Source organism: Peromyscus eremicus, chromosome 2, assembly GCF_949786415.1.
Source record: "Peromyscus eremicus chromosome 2, PerEre_H2_v1, whole genome shotgun sequence".
Taxonomy (NCBI): Eukaryota; Metazoa; Chordata; class Mammalia; order Rodentia; family Cricetidae; genus Peromyscus; species Peromyscus eremicus.
In genome coordinates, this window is record NC_081417.1 from 14548276 (window position 1) to 14569078 (window position 20803).

At 41.0% G+C, this 20803-nt stretch overlaps 1 protein-coding gene across 1 annotated transcript in view; it reads right to left on the minus strand.

Annotated features, from left to right (window-relative positions):
* Ints8 (integrator complex subunit 8) overlaps positions 1–20803 on the minus strand; it is a 51154-nt gene that overhangs the window by 13958 nt on the left and 16393 nt on the right. Inside the window, exons 9-18 of the mRNA XM_059253843.1 lie at positions 19306–19406; positions 18567–18708; positions 14963–15033; positions 13972–14147; positions 11193–11326; positions 9151–9261; positions 6844–7045; positions 5360–5481; positions 2426–2610; positions 1133–1166 (exon numbers count right to left, since the gene is read on the minus strand). Coding sequence (XP_059109826.1) covers positions 1133–1166; positions 2426–2610; positions 5360–5481; positions 6844–7045; positions 9151–9261; positions 11193–11326; positions 13972–14147; positions 14963–15033; positions 18567–18708; positions 19306–19406 — 1278 coding nt within the window. The remainder of the gene's footprint in view (positions 1–1132; positions 1167–2425; positions 2611–5359; positions 5482–6843; positions 7046–9150; positions 9262–11192; positions 11327–13971; positions 14148–14962; positions 15034–18566; positions 18709–19305; positions 19407–20803) is intronic.

Here is a 20803-nt window from a genome sequence, read left to right on the forward strand (position 1 = left end):
AGAAGAATATTAAAGTGTGTGCGCTGGTGCTTGTGTGTCCTGCCAATCTCAGAGGCATCATGTCGTACTCTCTTACAAGAGAACTCTGTCAGGTGAGAATCTGGCCTCTACTTGGGAACACAGAAAATCTCACAACAAAATCACAGCGCATACTATACATGAAAATCATCACATTTACATCCCTGGCTTATAATCACCAGTATATCTTTCTTTTCGTTCCCATTTTTTTGGGAGAGCAATGCTAGGAAATTAAACCAAACCCCTGAGCAAACACTCAGCCACCACTGAGTACACCCTCCCATAGCACTCCCTTTTATGTGACTTTTGATATCTTTCCAAGACTTTTTGCTACTTCCAAAACTGAACTATTATTCATTTAAAGTGATACTTAAAAGATGAAACCTAGGTTATGACCATTAAGTAAACACACATTTATGGAGACTTGTGTGTGATAGGTGACTTTATATTCGTATGTTTTTTTGAAACAAGGTCTCCTTATATAACCCAGGCTGCTTTCAAACTTGAAATCCTCCCATCTCAGCTTCCCAAGTGCTTAGATTGTAAGTGTGTGCCACCACACCTAGCCTAAGACTTAGTTTAAAAAGGTCCCACGGTTAAGAGCCCTAGCTGCTCTTCCAGAGGACCTGGGTTCAATTCCCTGCACCCACATGGCAGCTCACAAATGTCTGCAATTCCAGTTTCAGGGGATCTGACACCTTCACACCAATGCACATAAAAAATAAAGTTTAAGAAAAATTTTTAAAAAAAGGTACTACTATATTATTAAAACCAGCAAGCAAAATTCATTTCTTGATTCAGATTATTCCATGCTCAATAAAAATCACTCCAGACAAACATGTTAGTGATTAAACCAGCATTTGAAATCTTATAAAACTCAGTGATTAGGGGCTGGAAAAATGGCTCAGTGGTTAAGAGCACTGATTGCTCTCCCAGAGGACCTCAGTTCAAGTCTCAGCACCCACATGGCAGCTCACAACTGTCTGTAACTCAAGATCTGACATCCTCACACAGACACACATGCAGCAAAACACCAATGCAAATAAAATAAAATAAAATAAAATAAATAAATTATATTTAAAAACTCAGTAATTACATTAAAAAAAAAACTTACCCGTAATTTTTTGATAAAAGAAAGCAGTTCACTCCTACAAAAAAAATTGTAAATATACTTAATATCAGACACTAAAATAAGATAAAGAATGTAAATGATATAATGCTTTACTTTCCTCTTTTAGTTATGAAAGTATGCTTAGCCAAGCATACTGGTGCACGTCTTTAATCCCAGCACTCAGGAGGCAGAGACAAGTGGATCCCTGTAAGTTCAAGGTCAGCCTGGTCTACAGAGTGAGTTCCAGGACAGCCAGAGCTACACAGAGAAACCCTGTCTCAAAAGACCAAAAAGAAGTTTATTATACCCATTGTCATAACCCAATAACATTTATTCTCTACTTTAATCACATGAATTCCTCAATATGATCCAACTATAGACATTACTGATTTTGAATTTTTAATTTCACAGAGATGAAATAAAACTGCTGGGGCCGGCAAGATGGCCGGGTGGGGAAAGGCATTTGCTGACAAGCCTGAGGACCTGAATTGGAAAGAAACAACTTGTCCAGTTGTCCTCTGAACTCCACACATGCAACCACCCCCAAGCAAAGCAAACAAACAAATAATTAAACTGCTGATAGACAGTCTTCTTAAACAAAACGATATTATTTCTAGGAGTGGAGAGGAACACCTCCAAATTCTTTTAAATACATTAATTCATTTCGCGCGCGCGCGCACACACACACACACACACACACACACACACACACACACACACACACGGCATGATGCGCCTGGGGAGAACAGGAGACAGCCCGCAAGTGTTAGTTCTCTTCCTCTAGCATATAGGTGGGACTGAACTTGAGACATCAGACTTGGTGGAGAATGCCTTTACCCAGTGGGCCATTTCACCAGCCCAGAATTCTTTTTGTTTCCTATTTTGGTTTTTGAGACAGTGTCTCACTATGGCTCTGGCTGTCTTGGAACTCGCACTGTTAGGTCAGGCTGGCCTTGAACTCAGAGATCCGCCTGCCTCTGCCTCCGCCTCCCAAGTGCTTGGATTAAAAGCATGCACCACTATACTCATCGCCACAATTATTAAAATCTTGCGTTTTAAGATTATTATACATTATTGTATATATGTATACATTATATGTATTAATTATACATCTTGGGTTTTTTGTTTTGTTTTGTTTTGCACAAATGAACCCAGTCTTGTGAACATTAGGTAATACTCCCCCACTCAGCTACATCACAACCTAAGATTATCTATCTTTAGGATAAAGATGTTCTTGACAAAGTACAGGCAGTGTAAACAAATCTGAATGCACAACTATTACGGAGAGAAACGTACCGATACATTATGCCTAGTGTGGACTCCCTCTGCTTTATCAAACTAACTCGGCCATCATTTCCTCGTTTGTGCTGGTTAGACACACTGCAGATCTGAACAACCACTTCCCAAAGGTCTTTAGCAGTCCGCCTGCTCTCTTTAGGGCCTGGAAGTTCTTTGCAGGTGGCTGCTAAAAGCTGTCCAAGCTGTAATGTGAAAACCAAAACAAAAATATATAAAAGAAAATCTAATTCACATGACAATTTTATTATAAGGGCACACTAGAGGAATGACAGGAACCTAGACAAACATTCAAACATTTATGCTCAGTATTCAATAAAATGTCTGAGAACTATCCTTCCACCATATGGGTTCCGGGGATCAAACTCAGGTTGTCAGAACTGGTGAAAAGCACCTTTTATATGCTGAGGCAAGGCACCTGCCTCAGTCGATCTAAAATTACCAAGATTACCGAAGGTGGTTGATCTAATTAAAATTGACTTAAGGCCCTAAGATGCAGGACCAACTTTGGAATAAAGAGGGTACAAGTTTAAATCAAATTCAAGGCCAATAAGATGGTCCAGTAGGGCTGAGCAGTGGTGGCGTATGTCTTTAATCACAGCACTCGGGAGGCAGAGGCAGGCAGATCTCCGTGAGTTTGAGGCCAGTCTAGCCTACAGAGCAAGATCCAGGACAGGCACCAAAACTACACAGAGAAACCCTGTCTCAAAAAAACCAAAAGGAAAAAAAAAAGCCTTGTAGGTCAGATTAAAAAATCTCAAGAGAGCCAGGCGGTGGTGGTACACACCTTTAATCCCAGCACTCGGGAGGCAGAGTCAGGTGGATCTCTGTTGAGTTCGAGGACAGCCTGGGCTACAGAGTGAGTTCCAGGACAGGCTCCAAAGCTACACAGAGAAACCCTGTCTCGAAACAAACAAACAATCAAACAAAAAACTCAGGAGAGATGTTTTAGCCCTTAAGAGCACTGGCTGCTCTTCTAGAGGATCCAACTACAATTCCCAGCACCCACATAACAGATCACAACCAACTGTAACTCAAATTTCAAGAGATCCAATGCACTCTTCTGACTTTAGAAGACACCAGACATGTAAGTGCATAGACATGCGTGCAAGCAAAACACCCTTACACATAAAATAAAGTGGTTCTTACCACTCAGACAAATGGGAGCTGTTTTCCTACAAGATCAGCACTGCTGCCACTAACACCCGTCACCAGCTGTGTACTGGAGTGACAACAACCCTGTGAACCCTGTAAACCCTGTGCTGTTGCCATTAAACCACAATGTCTCCCTTTCTGGCCCAGAGAGCTGACGATATAGTTTTGTATTATTTCAAAAAGGAATATTAGTCATCTGCCAAAGACTGTCCCTTTCCTTTGATTATATAATATGTAATGTGTTAAAAGAAAACATGGTCTTTACCCTCAGCCCACTAGCCAAGTCATATTCTCAGGAATGCTTTTACTTCTTGATAGACAATTTCTAATCAAAAAAGAAAGCACAGTGGGGTTGTGGGGCTTAGAAGCTGCATGCACATCTATAACCTCAGCACATGGCAGAAAACGGAGGTAGAAAATTCATGAATTCCAGGGCAGCCAGATTTACATAGAGACATTTTGTTTCACAAAAACAAAGCAAACATGAGTAACGAAGAACATAAACATCACTAAAGTCAATGTCCTACTCCTCAGAGACAGATAGTACATCCTAATCTTTCCATGTTTTTACAGACACATATCCCAACAAAACTGGAAGAAACTGCTCCAAACCATACTGTCAAAACACAATTCTCACTTTATACCTCTGCTTCTTTCTTAATATCAAACGAGAAAGGGGCCAATTATGGAAGGAGGTCTAATTACCTAATCACTAGGTGACTTGATTATTACCTTTTACCAAGATCACTACACATTCTTCCTCCTTTTGGGCTATATCAAGGGACTGCAGGAGGCAATGAGATAACGTATGCAATCTAATACACAACTTCCTGTGTCCTTACACATCACAAGCCAAAACCATTTCCACACAACCATGTGCCTGCCTCTCTCTCATGGTACATGACCCCAAAGACTGCTACAAGTCAAGAGAGGAGCTACTGTACTGTCTTAATAATGAGCAGCAAACTTAATTCTAAACGGAAACATTAATAATCATGGAAAGACAGTTCTGAGAGCTTACTATTAAAGGTCATGGGGAAGAGTGTTGGACATGATCAAGTTACTTTGGATATTAGAACTCATAGTCCAGAAAATTTACTACAGAGATAACAAATAGCTGAAACCCCAAAGGCAATTTAAATATACCAATACATTCATGAACTGTCCAAAGAGGAAGAAAACAAAAGAATCGATAGATTTTCAAAGGGTTGAACTCAAATGAGCTCATATGCATGCCTAACTAGCTCCTAGGAAGCAGAGGCAGGAAGGCCAGAAGTGAAGGTTATCCTTGGCTACACAACAAATCAAGACAAATTGGGTAACTGGTCAAAAGGGAAAATGGATAGAAGCCATGTTTTCCACCAGTTAAGAGTCTGACCTTAGCACTCAAAGAAGAAATGGTAACAAACCTCCTGCTACTTTACAAATGTAGCAAAACGTTTGCTGAATCTCACAACTTGTGTTTGTACGTCAAGTTATAGGGTACTAGGAAGCAGTATCAGGACAAAGCCAAGTGGCTTACACTATCTAAACTACAGGGTGTTGGGATTACTTTGGTTTCATATATGCCAGGAAAAATCTCTAGAAACTAAGCTACATTCCCAGCCCCAAACTGTACTTCACTACAAACTGACAAGTGCTTGCCTTAACTGGCATGGTACTATAGAAATCAGACAAATTTCAGAGTAGTAGAAGCGAAAGAAATGGGTAAATACAGAGAGTACTAACAATATAAAATACTAACACACTGATAACCATTTTAGATTAAATATTAATTACCTTGACATATGGATTACTCTGAAGTAAAAATGCAGGAACTTGCAGAGTGAGATACTCATTTTCTCTCCAGTTTAACATGAAAGCAACACACTCTTCAGCTACAACTTGACGAAGTGGAATATCTAAAGAACAAGTAAGAAACAGTTGGAATAGCCAAGTGAGGAGACCAAGGTTGGAGAGGCAAGAGGGTCAGAAGTTCAAGGTCACCCTAAGCTCCACAGCAACTGCAAATGACAAAAGACCTTCCCCATGAACAAGTGAACAGACAGATACATACTCAAAATACAAAAGTAGTGGGGGGGGGGGGGAATCACCAGAGCTTGCTGTAACCATTATTTTTTTGAAATAAATATACCAAAGTATTTTATGAACTTTTTGTGGCTCAAAGCAGTAACAAGATTTTAATGTATTTTAGGAATAAAAATATAATGCATCCTAAGTCACAACGCCAAGACAATGTCATAGAGAGACAAATGAATCCGGTGTCTAAGGCCAGAATAGGCCACTGGATCTCCTAGAACTGCAGTTACACATGGCTGGAAGACACCATGTGGGTGCGTGGAACTGAACCCAGATGCTCTGTAAAAGCAACCAGTGCTTCTATCTGCTGAACCATCTCTCCATCCCCTCTCCAGCCTTTTTTTTTTTTTTTGAGATAGATTCTCTCACTGAATCTGAAAGGGCACCCCATTACACATGTGCATACACTAGACAAATCTCTCCCACATCCTGACCCTCAGAGAGAGCATGCCTACCAACTCTGACTCTTACAGTGGTACTGATTCAGTCTATGCTATAGTCAAACACCTAAGTATGTAATTATGGCTTAGACAAAAATAGGAACTATACCCATGGGGGGAAAAAAATCATTTCCTTATTTTTCTCGAAACATTTGAAATAATACAATTTTTTCTTCTCATTCTAAACAGCAGTAATAACATAAGCTATGGGACAAGTTGCTGAACAGTTAAGTAAGAATTTACCTAAATTACATGTTTACTGACGATCCACCATGAGGGAAAAAGAGAGACACTGACGTTATGTGACTTCCATATTAGTTCACCAATGTAAAGCCTGGGTAGGAGCTACAGCTTAGCAGTAAAGTGCTGGCCTGGCATGTGAGGCCCTGGATGCAATCCCCATTACCACCCAAAGCAAACATCATGCTAACAAAGAGCACTGGTGAGCTAAAGCTGAAAGATACCAACACATACTGTTGAAAACTGGTCATTTAAAATTACAAGTCTCTTTGGAAATTAGAATGAAATAATTAATCTTACTCATAATCCCCCAGAGGGCTACCAGTTATTACTGCTTAGGCATAGTTAGCATCTTTCCTCACAATTCAATTTTACTGTCTATAGTATCAAACGTATACATTAATTTCTGCAACTACATTTCAAACCTATGAGAATAAGAAACCACTGTACCTAAAAACCATGTCAGTTTACATGATATGATCACTTTCAGAGTAAGATATTTACCAGGAAGCCTCATTTCCAGATATCCTCGGACCCTACTAATAAGGTCGGAAGGAGGTCTCTCTCCTGACTGTCCCATTCCAGCTTCATGGGTGTGAATATCCAAAAGTAACATCTCATTCAGCATAACCTGGCGGAGTTTCGGTGAGAACTCTGTTACCAACTCCAAACAAGCAGCAAATAGCTGTTTTGCATGGGGAAAGTCCTATAAAAGAAGCAAGAGGATAGCCTGAGTCAGTCCTCTGGGGCCAACGTAATGTGTGTGTTCACAGGCACTGGGAAAAAGAGAAGGGTACAACTGAAATGTTATCACTGCAGCTAGGAGAGTGAGGCCAGACTATCTTTTTCTTTACTGTTGATTTATTACAATAAATAACTATAAATGCACGCACTACTAAACAAGCTGGACACAAATTATACAGTAACAAAGAACGGTATTCCACAAGTATAAAATTTTATGACAAGAACCCTTCTCCACCTAAGATACTCAGAATTTGACCATAGACCCTGAAGTAGGTTTCACATTCCACACTCTTTGCATATCGACTGTGTAAGTACCTAATAAATCAAACAAATGTAATCATCTGTGTTTCCTACTTTGCATATCGACTGTGTAACTACCTAATAAATCAAACAAATGTAATCATCTATGTTTCCTACTCATGCCACTGCAAACTAGCATTGACACTCTCCCAATCCCTTTCTCATGCCAACATGGTGACTCCCCAATTACGATGAGGTAGCAGCCCTCACAGTAAAAGGTCTTTGCAGCTACCTTCCTGGAGTCGGGGCAGCACTGCAGTGTCCTGCTAGTCACTTTGTTTTGTTTGTTTCTTAGACAGGACCACAAGATGCAGCCATGGCTGTCCAGAACTGCCTATGCATACCAGTATGGCTTCAACCTCACAAAGATCTGTTTCTTCCTCCCAAATGCTAGAAGTAAAGGCATGTACTATCACACCCAAATGCTTCTCTTTTCCTTAAAGACTTTCTCTGAGATGGCTGAGTGGTTAAGAGCACTGACTACTCTTCCAGGGAATCCAGGTTCAATTCCCAGCACCCACATGGTAGCTCACAACTTTCTGTAATTCCAGGATACAACACCCTCACACAGACATACATACAAGCAAAGCACAAATAAAAAACAAACAAACAAACAAAAAATCACCTTTCTCTTTTGGTTTTTCAATACAGAATTCAATTCCTAGCACTCACATGGTAGCTCACAAGTCTGTAACTCCAGTTCCAGGGGATCCAACACCCTCACACAGGCATACATCAAGCAAAACACCAATGCATATAAAGTAAAAATAAATCTTTAAAACAAGGGGTTGCACCACCACCACCAGTCACAGACTATTTTTATTTTGTGCATGAGTGTTTTGTTTGTATGTATGTGCAGTGGGTGTGTCCATAAAGTGGGCATTAGACCCCATGGAACTGAATTTAGAATGTTGGTAAGCCACCACATGGGTACTGGAAACCAAACCAGGTCCTCTACAAAAGCAGCAAGTGCTCTTAACTGATGAGCCATCTTTCCAAACTTGCTATCTTTTCCTGTTTTGTATTTGTGTGGTATCTATACTTATCACATCGTCGTCGAGCTGATGGTGCTCTGCTGTAGGACTCCATCCTGTACATTAAAACCAGGAAGTAAGGACTGGAGAGAGAGCTCAGCAGGCAAGAGCACATGTGTTCTCAAAGAGGACCCACGTTCAGTTCAAAGCACTCACGTCTGAGAGTGCAAAACCTCCTGTAACTCCGAAGTAATGTGATCTGATACCTCTGGCACCCAAGGGCACCTGCACACATTATGCACATGTCCACACACAGACACATACCGATATATAATTAAAAACAAAAATATTTTTCAGATCTGGAAACAATCAGCTTTCATTCCTTTCTCCTGAAATTATTAAAATAGGATTTTTGTTCTGATTAGAGAAGTATATGGTGTGTGCCCATTTGTGTGTGTGGTGCATGTCGAATGTCATGTATGTGGAAGTCAAGAGGCCAACTTCAGGTTGGTGTTCACCTTCTACTTTGTGTGAGACAAGATCTCTTTGTCGGTTTTGTTGACTACACCAAGCTATCTGGGCCTAGACTTCTGGAGCCTAGACTTTTGTCTCCACTTCACCTCACCCTAGGAGTGCAAGGATTACAGGGTCCTGCTGCCATGTCTGACTTTACGTGAGTTCTGGGCATCTGAACTCAGGTCCTCATGCCATGCACCAAGCGCTTTATCCACTGATCATCTCCCCAACCTCTGAAGAGGGCTTGAACAAATGTTTCTTGCACATTTTCACTCACCTTAACAGTACTGCAGTGTAAACCTTTGGCCATGAGAATGTAAACCAAATCTCTTGTTAAATTGTCCTTGATTCCTAAGATAACACCACTATATACAGAAGGTACTTCCCACTAAAAAAAATAAAAAAATACATAATGAAAATACATAAACACACACACAGTAGAAAGCAAATCTAGGTGAGAATCTCTCAATGGCTTTCAAATGCATTTAAAAGATAAATATTGCATCCTTAACCTCAAGAGGCAGAGGCAATGGATCTCTCTGAGTTCAAGGCCAGTCTGGTCTACAAAGCTAGTTCCATGACAGCCGGAGCTGCTACATGGAGAAACACTGTCTTGAAAAAGAAAAACAACAACAAAAACAAATTAACACCAATAAATACCATAAATACCAGAAGAATTCATTAATATTGAGAACAATTTCCATGTCACTGCATTTGTGTATTTAAGCCTTATAAAACATAAATGTATTTCAGGCTTTTCTTAAAGAGTGTCACCAAGAAGATGCAGTGAGAAACACTGCCAAAGAGCTGGAGAGAGGGCTCAGCTTTACAGGCTGGCCTTACAACCAAATCTGTCAAAAAGCACTGCCATATTACCGCAAGTTTCTCCCATGGTTACTGCCTTTTCCCTATAAACTACAATCCACTCCAAGTGTATTTTATGTATTTTTATTTTTACTATATTTTTGAGACAGGGTCCCAGTCTGTAATGCAAGTTGGCCTTGAACTCTGGATGCTCCTACCCTAGCTTCTTGCATGCTGGGATCAGAGGTATACACTTGTGTTTCCAGTTTGAAACACTACTTTGAAAGTTATTTTCATGCATGAACGTTTTAAAGAAATAAGTATTATAAAAAAGTTTCAAATAAGTTGATTCCAAAGTGGAACCTGTAGATTTCAAGATAACAATAAAAAGCAAAACCACTCCCCCCCGACCCCCTCAAGAAAAGGTGTCTTGGAAAAAACCTACATAGGTTGTCTATATATCCCTGGCTGTCCTGAAACTCACTCTGTAGACCAGGCTAGCCTGGAACTCAAGAAGTCCACCTGCTTTTGCCTCCTGAGTGCTGGAAGTAAAGGCATGCAGCATTACACCTGGCCAGAAGTAAGAACACTTAGCAGGAGATCAAACAGGTCAGAATTCCAGCATGGGTGGGGAGGGACTCACGACGCCTTCCCCACCAAAGCTGAGGAAGCACTGGTAGGTGAAGGCTGCTAGGGCAGGGAGTTTTCTTCAAGCCCATGCTCCAGGACATTGCCCCAAACCCATGTACAGATAGATGGGCCGGTATGAGTTGGGTTCAAGAGGCAATAAAGAAAGAAAGAAAAGGAAGTTGGGAGGGGGTTGTGAGTGGAGGTCTGGGAAGAGTTGGGAAATGAGTGGGAGTAAGTATGATCAAAACACACTGTATACATGCATGAAACTCTCAAAGAACAAAAAATATTAGTAAAATAAAATAAAAATACAAGGGTTGGAGGTATACCTCAGTGGCCTTGGGTTCAATTCTCAGAACCAGAAACAAAAAAGACAACAACAGCAGCCTTGAACCCCATAAAGATATAATATAATATAATACACTTTTTACCCATATTTACAGATGTGTTTAAACTATGTTCACGTTACTGAATTTGTATGTGTGTGTTTTCCTTTTTTCTTTCCACCATCAATGCTGAAGGTACAATTGTGGTCATATGAAAGTCTACTAGGGGCTGGAGACATGGCTCAGCAGTTAAGAGTACTGGCTGTTCTTCCAGAGGACCTGAGTCAATTCCCAGCACCCACATGGTGGCTCACAATCATCTGTAGTGAGATCTGGCGCCCTCTTCTAGCCTGCAGGTATACATGCAGACAGAACACTGTATACATAACAAATAAATAAATCTTAGAGAGAGAGAGAGAGAGAGAGAGAAAGAGAGAGAGAGAGAAAGTCAACCTACTAAAGGCATCTTCAGTATTTAAAAAAAAGTCAGAGAATAGCACTTCTCCTAGAATATAGTATAAAACAAAGAAACTCATACCTGTTGTTAACAGTTTCTTACCTTATTGGACACAGTCCAAAATTGTCGCTCTGAAGTCATACCATGTAATTCAATTAAAATCTGTCTAATCCGCCAGGGATCCACTGACAATATAAGCTGATGTTCCAACTGGCCAATGTTGACACTTGCTGAAGCTAAGGAAGAGAGCTCCAATTCAACTAATGATTAAACTCAAAGTTAAATATAAAATTTTGAGTATGATACAACTGAGAGAAATGGAATGTGTGAAGTGCCTTAAGTTAAAAAAGTAGAAACCATTTTGAGAATGGAATTATTTTACATAACTCAAATTACATACTACCTTTATTCCCACACAGAAAACCTACCACAACTTTTATGCACTTAGTAAAGTGAATGCATCTTTCAAAATACACAGTAAAAGGGCTGGAGAGATGGCTCAAAGGTTAAGAGCACTGGCTGCTCTTCCCAAGGTCCTGAGTTAGGTTCCCAGCAACCACATGGTGGCTCACAACCATCTGTAATGAGATCTGGTACCCTCTTCTGGCATGCAGGCATACATGCAGGCAGAGCACTTTATACACAACAAATAAATCTTAAAAAAAAAAATACACAGTAAAAATGTAACAGTCAAAGTAATTAACTCGCACTCAGAATTTGTGGACCATATGGAAATAATTGATAACTAGACTCTCCCTTTTGAACAAGTATTAATAAAAGTGTGTATGGAATACAACATCATTAGCAAATACTAAAGAAGTATGTGCTTTTGTTTCTTAATCCATTTCTCACACTTATCTTGTGTGTGTGCCCACATGCCACAGAATATATGTGGAGGTCCAGAACCAGGGAGGCTACATAGCAGGGGGACCCCAGAATGACTGTGGCTTATAATAAGTTTTGGGTTTACTCAATCACTGGACAAGCCTCAGTGAAACGTTTCACTATTAGGATAAGAATTTGTACTTTATCAAGCTGATAACAGAAAGAATAAATAAATAAATGAATGAATAAATGAATAAATGAATAAACAAACAAACAAATAAATAAATACCAGCCCCCCCCCCCCAAAAAAAACCTCTCTACTTCTGGGCTCGTGGCCATGGCCACATTTCCTTCCATCTGCTGTGCAGTAGCCCAGGCTGAACCTGAATAAAAGGACCGTTATGTGCTTGCATCAGGGGAAAAAAAAAAAAAAGGTAAATTGATGCCTAAAAGGAAAACACCCACATCAATGTTCCAATCACCAAGGAAGGAGAAAGTAAATTCTGTCTCCAGTTCTAAAGCTACCACTTAGAATTGTAGTTAAAGGACTGGATGATGGGGCTGGAGAGATGGCTCAACAATTAAGAGCACTGACTACTCTTCCAGAGGACCTTGATTCAATTCCCAGTACCCGGGTGGAGGCACACAACTGTCTTTAGCTCCAAGGCCAAAAGATCTCTTGAACTAAGATTCCTCAGCCTGTGTGCAGTGAGTCCTGGGGGCCTGGATTCAGGAAAATTTCCCTCGAGGGCAAGGCTGTTTGCTGCTATGATTGCACACCTTGTCCAGACAATGAGATTTCCAATGAGACAGAGTCTCTTTATACTGGAGCCATTGAAGTTATCCATGCTTGCAATCCAGGTTTACTTTCATATGAGCAGGACCTCATTTGTATTTGGACTTCTCTGTAACCTTCTGTGAATATGGAGATATGTGGGATTCATAGAGGTCTACCTACATCTGCCTCTGCTCTTCTGAAATTAAAGATGGCCAGTCCCATGCCTGATCTTCTGGTATTCAAGATGGCCAATCCCACAACCCCACCATACTCTTCTCTAATCTAGACTGTTAATATTCATGTTATTGATTTAAAATACTTGAGAACTTTATACATAGTCTCTTACCCAATTGTACTAATCACATGTTGTTTTCAATTAGGAAAGTAGTTTCAAGTAAAATTTCTTCTTGTCTTTCAAAAAAAAGAATATATGTGGAGGTCAAAAGACAAGCTGCAGGAGATGATTCTCTCCTGCTACCACACAGGTTCTGGGAACTGAACTGGGACAACAGGCTTGGTGACAAGGACCGTCCTCTCAGCCCAGATGTATGCTTTTTAAGGGGAAAGAAAGAGGAAGGAAGATTCCCATCCTCGCACCGCACAAACAAAACAAAAACAAAACACCCAAATGACTACAAAAAATCTAATTTTTCAGCTCAGTTATCAGCCTTCAATAACACATACCTGGCAGTTTTATGTGTTAATATCATTCTTTATACTGAACATTCAGACAGCTAAAAGCCAATGATGAAGACAGCTAAACATTTTCTTTGGATAAACCAAGTAAATGACTCACAACCTGTGTGGTTTTAGGTTTTAGGCTAATGTTTCTTACTAACAATAGAACTGTATTTTGTATACATATTGATAAGATCAAAACACGGGAGAAAAGTCAAATAAGATAAAAATGACATTCTCAAAGTGAAATGCTTAGCCTGCAGTTGACAGCACAGCCACACTGGCTGACTATCACAATTCCTTGTGGTCCCTTACCAACCCTGCTCCATCCATACTTTTACCCTCAAGAACATACTAGCAGTAGTGTCTGTCTGGGTCTATCCCCAGCTAAACCCTTTTATGAACTATGCCCAAATCTCCACCAGCCTCTGGCTCAGCCAAGAACCAAGAACTGTTCACACAGAAATCTGACCACAGCAGATAGACTGAGTTTCTATTAATTACTCTCACAAATACTTATTGAAATACCAAGAAAGACTTAGGAATATCTTAGTATTAACTTGAAAGGGGCGAAATGTGAGCTGTGAGAATAGGGCTAACCTGGGATATCATAAAATGAAGTCACAGGTTTAATGCACAGATTCACTCTAGGAGATCTCTTCCTCATCTGATCAACAAGCAGCTTTCGTTCCTCGTCTCTCAACAATGTAATGGAAAGCTCATGTGAAGAGATCATGAAGACATACTGCAGATCCTCCAACCCCAGACAAACATTCCTAAAGCAGCAAGAAACATTATAAAACAGAGTGTAAACTTTGGTTTGGGAAAAACATTCCTATCAACCAATTACTATTCATAAGCCACTTTAAAAAGCCACCATTTCATAAATTATGTAAATTATGTAGCCAGATGGGCACGGCAGTGCACACCTGCAATCTCAGCATTTGGGAAACAAAGGAAGGAAAAGTAAGAGTGTGGGGCCAACTGCAGTGAAGTTACATGGTGAGCCCCAGTCTCCAGGGAATAAATGCTGTGAGTGCAGTCCATCAGCAGAGTACTGCCCAGCATGTGCAAGTCTTGGGTTTGATCTCCAGTATCTCTCTCTCTCTCTCTCTCTCTCTCTCTCTCTCTCTCTCACACACACACACACACACACACACACACACACACGTGTCTCAGCAAGGCATGATGGTAGCACACACATTCAATCCCAGCAGCCAGGACTCCAAGTCACAGGATAATGAGTTTCAGAATAACTGGATATTCGTAGCAGAACCCTATCTCAAAAAACGAAAGCAGGGGTAGGGCAGTGACAGGTGCAAGGAGGACAGTGAAGCTCACAGGGTTACAGCATTGTTGCTAAGCCAGGCTTAATTCCCAGAGCACACATGATACAAGGAAAGAACAGAATCCTTTAGCCTGTCCACTTATATCCACACACACCCTGGCATGTGCTCATACAGAGAGACAGACAGACAGACACACTCGTACAAATTTAAAAACTAAAATGTCTTTAAAAAAAAAAAGCACTTTTCTCATAAAACTAAGTTCCAAGTTTAAAAAAAGAAAAAAAGAAAAAAAAGGTACTTACTTTAGAAAAGCAGCCATGTTTCCCTTCAAAGACTCTGAAGCTTTTTCTACGTTTATTGATCTTGAACATACCTAGGAATTTGAGTAGTTTTCATTTGAATATGGATCTCAGTTTGAAATTTTGAGATTTACAAACAACAGAAGTTTTAGAGTTTTGTTTTGTTTTTTCGAGATAGGGTTTCTCTGTGTAGCCCTGGCTGTCCTGGAACTCACTCTGTAGACCAGGCTCGCCTCGAACTCACAGAGATCCACCTGCCTCTGCCTCCCTGAGTGCTGGGATTAAAGGCTTGTGCCACCACCACCCAGCTTTTCTTTTCTTTTTTTTTTTTTTAAATGTGTATGGATGTTTAGCTTGGATATCTATCTGTGTAACATGTACGTGCCTGATGCCTGCAGAGGCCAGAGGTGGTGCTGGATGGATTCTCTGGCACTGGAGTTACAGATCCTTTTGAGCGGCCATGTAGGTGCTGGGAATCCTCTGGAAGGGCAGCCAGTACTCTTAGCCACTGAGCCATCCCTCCAGTGCCCCAAACACCTGGGCTCTTAGGCCTCACCGTGGCAGTTTTAAAGAATCGGCCCACAAAGGGACTGGCACTATTGGAAGGTATTTGTGAAGTGGGTGTGGCCTTCTGGAGGAAATGTATCACTGTAGAGGCAGGCTTTGAGGTCTCATATATGCTTAAGCCACACCCAGTGAGATGACTACTTCCTGTTGCCTGCAAGTCAAGATGTCGGACTCTCAGTCTCCAGCACCAGCACCATGTCTGCCTGCCGTCCACCACGATGGTGATGGACTAGACCTCTGAACTGTAAGTGTGCCACCCCAATTAAATGTTTTCCTTTGTAAGAGTTGCCATGATCACGGTGTCTCTTCACAGCAATAGAAACTCTAACACAATCACTAATCACTGATTTGGTTAAGTAATATAAGACAAAAGTCAAGATAAGAACCCATTAAAGAAAGAGGAACAGACCATTTTCATAAGTTCAGGCATATGGAATTAAGAATAACCTGGGGCATTAAGTTCCTATTATAGGAGACAGGATCTGTCTTATACTAAGTTTCAGAAATTATTCTAACACATAAGAGGGGAAAATATTGACAAGCACCCTCAAAAAAGGTAGGAGTCCAAATACCTATGACAGCAGAGGCGAGACTGAGAATTTAAATACAGTGACAATGCTTTTTGGGGGGGGTCTTCTACTTTTAATTGTAAAATGAGTTCATTGTTGTTTTCTTTCTTCCCTCACTCTCTTTTGAGGCAGGGTTACATATACTGCAGGTGGCCTCCAATCTGTTATGTGGCTGACAATGACCTTGGACTTCTCCTGCAATAATCTCAGCACTGGAACTACAGACCTGTGCTAGCACAATCAGTTTTACATGTTGATGGGGATGAACTGAGGGCTTTTGTTCATGCTATGAAAGCATTCCACCAATGGAGCTACAGCTCCAGTCCAATAAGGAAAACTTTTTATAGATTAGCAATGATGTTGGAGATAAAAATGTAGAAAGTTCATTATGCCTGTAATCAATGCATCAAGTCCATACAATAAAACACTTAAAGCCAGGCAAGGTTGCATATGCCTGCAATCCCAGTACTTAGAAGGCAAAGGTAGTAAGATGTCAAGTTTGACGCCACCCCAGGCTAAGCAGCCAGCCTTTATCACAAAACAAAACAAAGCTGAGAAACTACTGAACAGTTGCTCTGAGAATTCTAAAGAGCAGAACTCAGACTCCAGCACTCACACAAGGCCATCGAACCCAGCTCCAAGGGATCAGAGACAAGAGGACTCCCACAGAGTGGAGAAACACAAGCTCTAAGGTCAGCAATGAGATCTTGACTCACAAGATGAAGTGGGGAGTGACAGAAGAGGACACCTAACACCGTCTTCTGGCCTCTGAGCTCATACACAGGTGTGTACACCTATGTACATATGTTCATACAGATAAATAAAAGTGAATCTTCAGGTCTGGCAAGATGGTTCAAGAGGCAAGGGAGCTTGATATAGCATGATAATCTTTGAGTTCCAACCTCGGCAAATTGTCTTCTGACCTCCACTTTCGTGCATTTACTTGTGCACACACATATACATACAATAAACAAATACATAAGTATGATAAAACATTTTTAAAAATAAATACTTTTTAATTAATAATTAGGGGCTGAAGTTGGGAAGTTGGGTGGTGGCACATGCCTTTAATCCCAGCTCCTGGGAGGCATAAGTAGAACTCTCCGTGAGTTCAAGGCCAGCCTGACTACATAGGCAGTTCCAGGACAGCCAAGACTGTAGTGACCCTGCATCCAAAAAAAACAAAACAAAACAAAACAAAACAAAAAAAAACCCTCAAATAACAAAATAACAACAACAAAATGATGGAGAATGGAGAGATGGTTCAGCAGTTAAGAGCACTTACTGCTCTTGCAGAAGACCTGGGTTCACTTCCCAACACCCAGAACAGACAGTTCACAGCTGCTTGTAGTAACTCCAATTCCAGGGCATCTGATGCTTTATGGCCTCTGTAGGCACATGCACACACATGGTGCACATAAACTCAGACACACACAGAATCTTAGGCCAAGTGTGGTGGTGTAGGCCTTTAGTCTCATCACTTGGGAGGCAGACACAAGTGGAACTCTAAGTTTGAGGCTACCCTGGACTCTGTCTTAATAAATACATTTATTTATTGTCTCAATAAATAAACAGATTTTTCACTTTAAAAAAAAAAAGCAGGCCGGGCGGTGGTGGCGCACGCCTTTAATCCCAGCACTCGGGAGGCAGAGCCAGGCGGATCTCTGTGAGTTCGAGGCCAGCCTGGGCTACCAAGTGAGTTCCAGGAAAGGCGCAAAGCTACGCAGAGAAACCGTGTCTCGAAAAACCAAAAAAAAAAAAAAAAAAAAAAAAGCAGGGCCGGGCAGTGGTGGCGCACGCCTTTATCCCTGCACTTGAGAGGCGGAGGCAGGAGGATCTTTGTGAGTTCAAAGCCAGCCTGGTCTATAGAGCGATATCCAGGAAAGGCGCAAAGCTACACAGAGAAACCCTGTCTCGAAAAACCAAAAAAAAAAGCAGAACCTTAGGGTGCAGTGTTAAGTGCAGCAGAGCAGAACAGCCAGGGAAAGACCAAGAAGGATGCAGCAGAGAGACAGGAGGAAAAGGAGGAAAGAGCTGTCTGAAGGTGAATCCAAACACAATGTGATGGCATGTGCCTACCTCACCATTGGGAGCTGGGCAGAAGAACAGAGACTCGAGGCCTGGGCTACAGCAAGATCCAGTCTTTAAAAAAAGGGGGAGGAAGAGGAGGGGAAAAAGAGTAAGAGGTGGAAGGGAAAGAGGAAGAGAAGGGAGTGAGGATGAAGAGAAGGCTGGAGGAACAAGAGGAAGAGGGAGGGAGGAAAAGAGGGAGAGGAGAAGAGGAAGAAGGATGGGGGGAGGAGGCGGAGGAGGAGGAGGGGGAGAGGGGGAGGGCAGAAGAGGCAGCTGCCGCTCAGTTTGTTACCACTGCTGACAACACCACAGAGAAGAAAGGCCTAAGGCAAAGCCGAGCCCTGGACAGGCGTGAGAACAAAGCAGTGGTCTATCTCCACAGGAGAACAATGCCTTACCTCAAGGAGAAAGTCTATTTTTTCTTTGTTCGGTCTAAGAAACAGCTGATTAAACTGGACACTAATTGGTCTGCCTTCCAGAATATCGCGTACTGTGTTGCAGGCGCACACTTTAAAACAGATTTCATCTAGAGCTTCATTTCTACAGAACACAAAAGTAGAAACATGAATGTTTCTTTTATTATAAAATGGGAACAGTAGCACAAAACAAAAGTTAAAAGGATGGAACCATTTCTTCTTGAGAAGTAATATTTTAGGATCTTCAAGTACACAACTAAACATATACCAACACACAAAAAATGTACGAAAAGGTTAGTTTAATTCTAAAAACCAAGCATAAGAACAGAGCTGTGCTCCACATAACTTTCTCACTTTAAGTACTTAGAGAAGAAGCTAGAGAAAGAACTTGGAAATGTCTCCACTGGGGCTAAAGGGCGGTCTCAGTGAGTAAGAGCAGTTGTTGTTCTTCAGGAAGACATGGGTTTGATGTCACCTCACAACTGTCTGAAACTCCAGCTCTAGGAGATTCAACACCTTCATGTATAAGATACAGACATCCATGCAAGGAAAACACCCATATACATCAAAACAAGTAATTTTTAAAAAATGTCTCCATGTGTCCCTTATATCAAAAGTGAAAACAATGTCAGTGAGTGACCTGTAATTTGCAAGTGTAATTTAATAACGCACAGAGCACTTCTACTGTTAGTCAAAGATCAACACCAATTTTTCAACTTACCCCTGTTGAGCTTTCTGCAAGAGCTCCCTTAACACTGACTGCCGGAACTGAACAGGTAAAGTGAAGGCTACGTTGTCTTCAATGAAAATCTGCACTACCTCCTAGAACAAAGACATAAAATTGCATCCAAGTAAAAACCAAGGCAGCTCCTTTAAGACACACTTTCTACACGGTAGGGATGTAGCTCCAGTTGGCAAAATGTTTGCTTGCCTCGCATCAACAAAGCCTTGGGCTCAATGCCCAGCACTACTACAGACAACTGGGGATGGTGGTACATGCCTGTAATCTCAGCACTAAGGAGTAGAGGCAGGAGAATTAAAAGTTCAATGTTATCCTAAACTATACGTTAAGTTAAAGAGAATTATACAAATATCTTACTGGAAAGATATTTTCTTTGAAAAATTCTAAAATTAGATTAAGAACAGAAATAGTTCCCCTTTTCAAAGTTCAAGACCATGGAGCACAAAACAGAAAGAGGAGAGAAACAAATTAACGAAGCCTTTGCATCTAACTAGACACAAAACAAAACCCACACCAAGCCTGAGCCAAGAGTGCTATCATACACCTCTAATTGAGCACTTGGGAGGCTGAGGCAAAAAGAAGTGAGGCCAGCCTGGACTCCACAAGCAAATAAGTAAGAAAATAAACAAATAAGAAAAGCCAACAAAAAACCTAACTACGACATCTGAAAGATACAAAATTTCTATATATGCAACTTCCATCCATTGCAGAGCTGCAACACAATCCCTCTCCCCTTCTTGGCTACCCGTTACACCTACGCTCCCCACCCATCATGTGGAACGTGTGTCTAAGAGGAGCATTCTGAAGGTCTTATTACATAGACCTTATCACATGAAGGAGCTTTTGAAACAGGCTTTTAATACGCAGCCGACTGGCCTGGAACTATGTACATCTGGCTGGCCTTGAACTCACCGAGATCCACCTGCCTCTGCCTTCCAAGTGCTAATATTAAAGGTACATGCCACCACACCCAGCTGACCTTATTTTTTTTTTAATTAAAAAAATATTTAAGGGCCATGTTATAATCCCTATTTTACTCTAGAGCAGTGGTTTTCACCCTTCCTAATACTGTGACCCTTTGATACAGTTCCTCATGTTGTGGTGACCCTCAACCATAGAATTATTTTTGTTGTTACTTCATAACTGTAATTTTACTATTATCAATTACAATGTAAATTACTGATACGCAGGATATCTGATATGCGACTCCTGTGAAAGGGTCGTTCAACTCCCCAAAGGAGTCAAGACTCAGAGGTAGAGAACCACTGCTCTACTGGAGCCTAACCCTCTATAAGCCTGTATTGCTGAGATCTAACTGAAAGATATCTCAACTTTAATTCACCAGTACCTATCGTTCACCTCAAAAAAATTTAATTTTCTCCCATAGACAAAGCAGATTTAAAAAAAAAAGGACAAGAGAAAAAGGAGAAAGTATACAAGTTACAATCTTCCTCTTCATGTATTTTTGGATAGATAA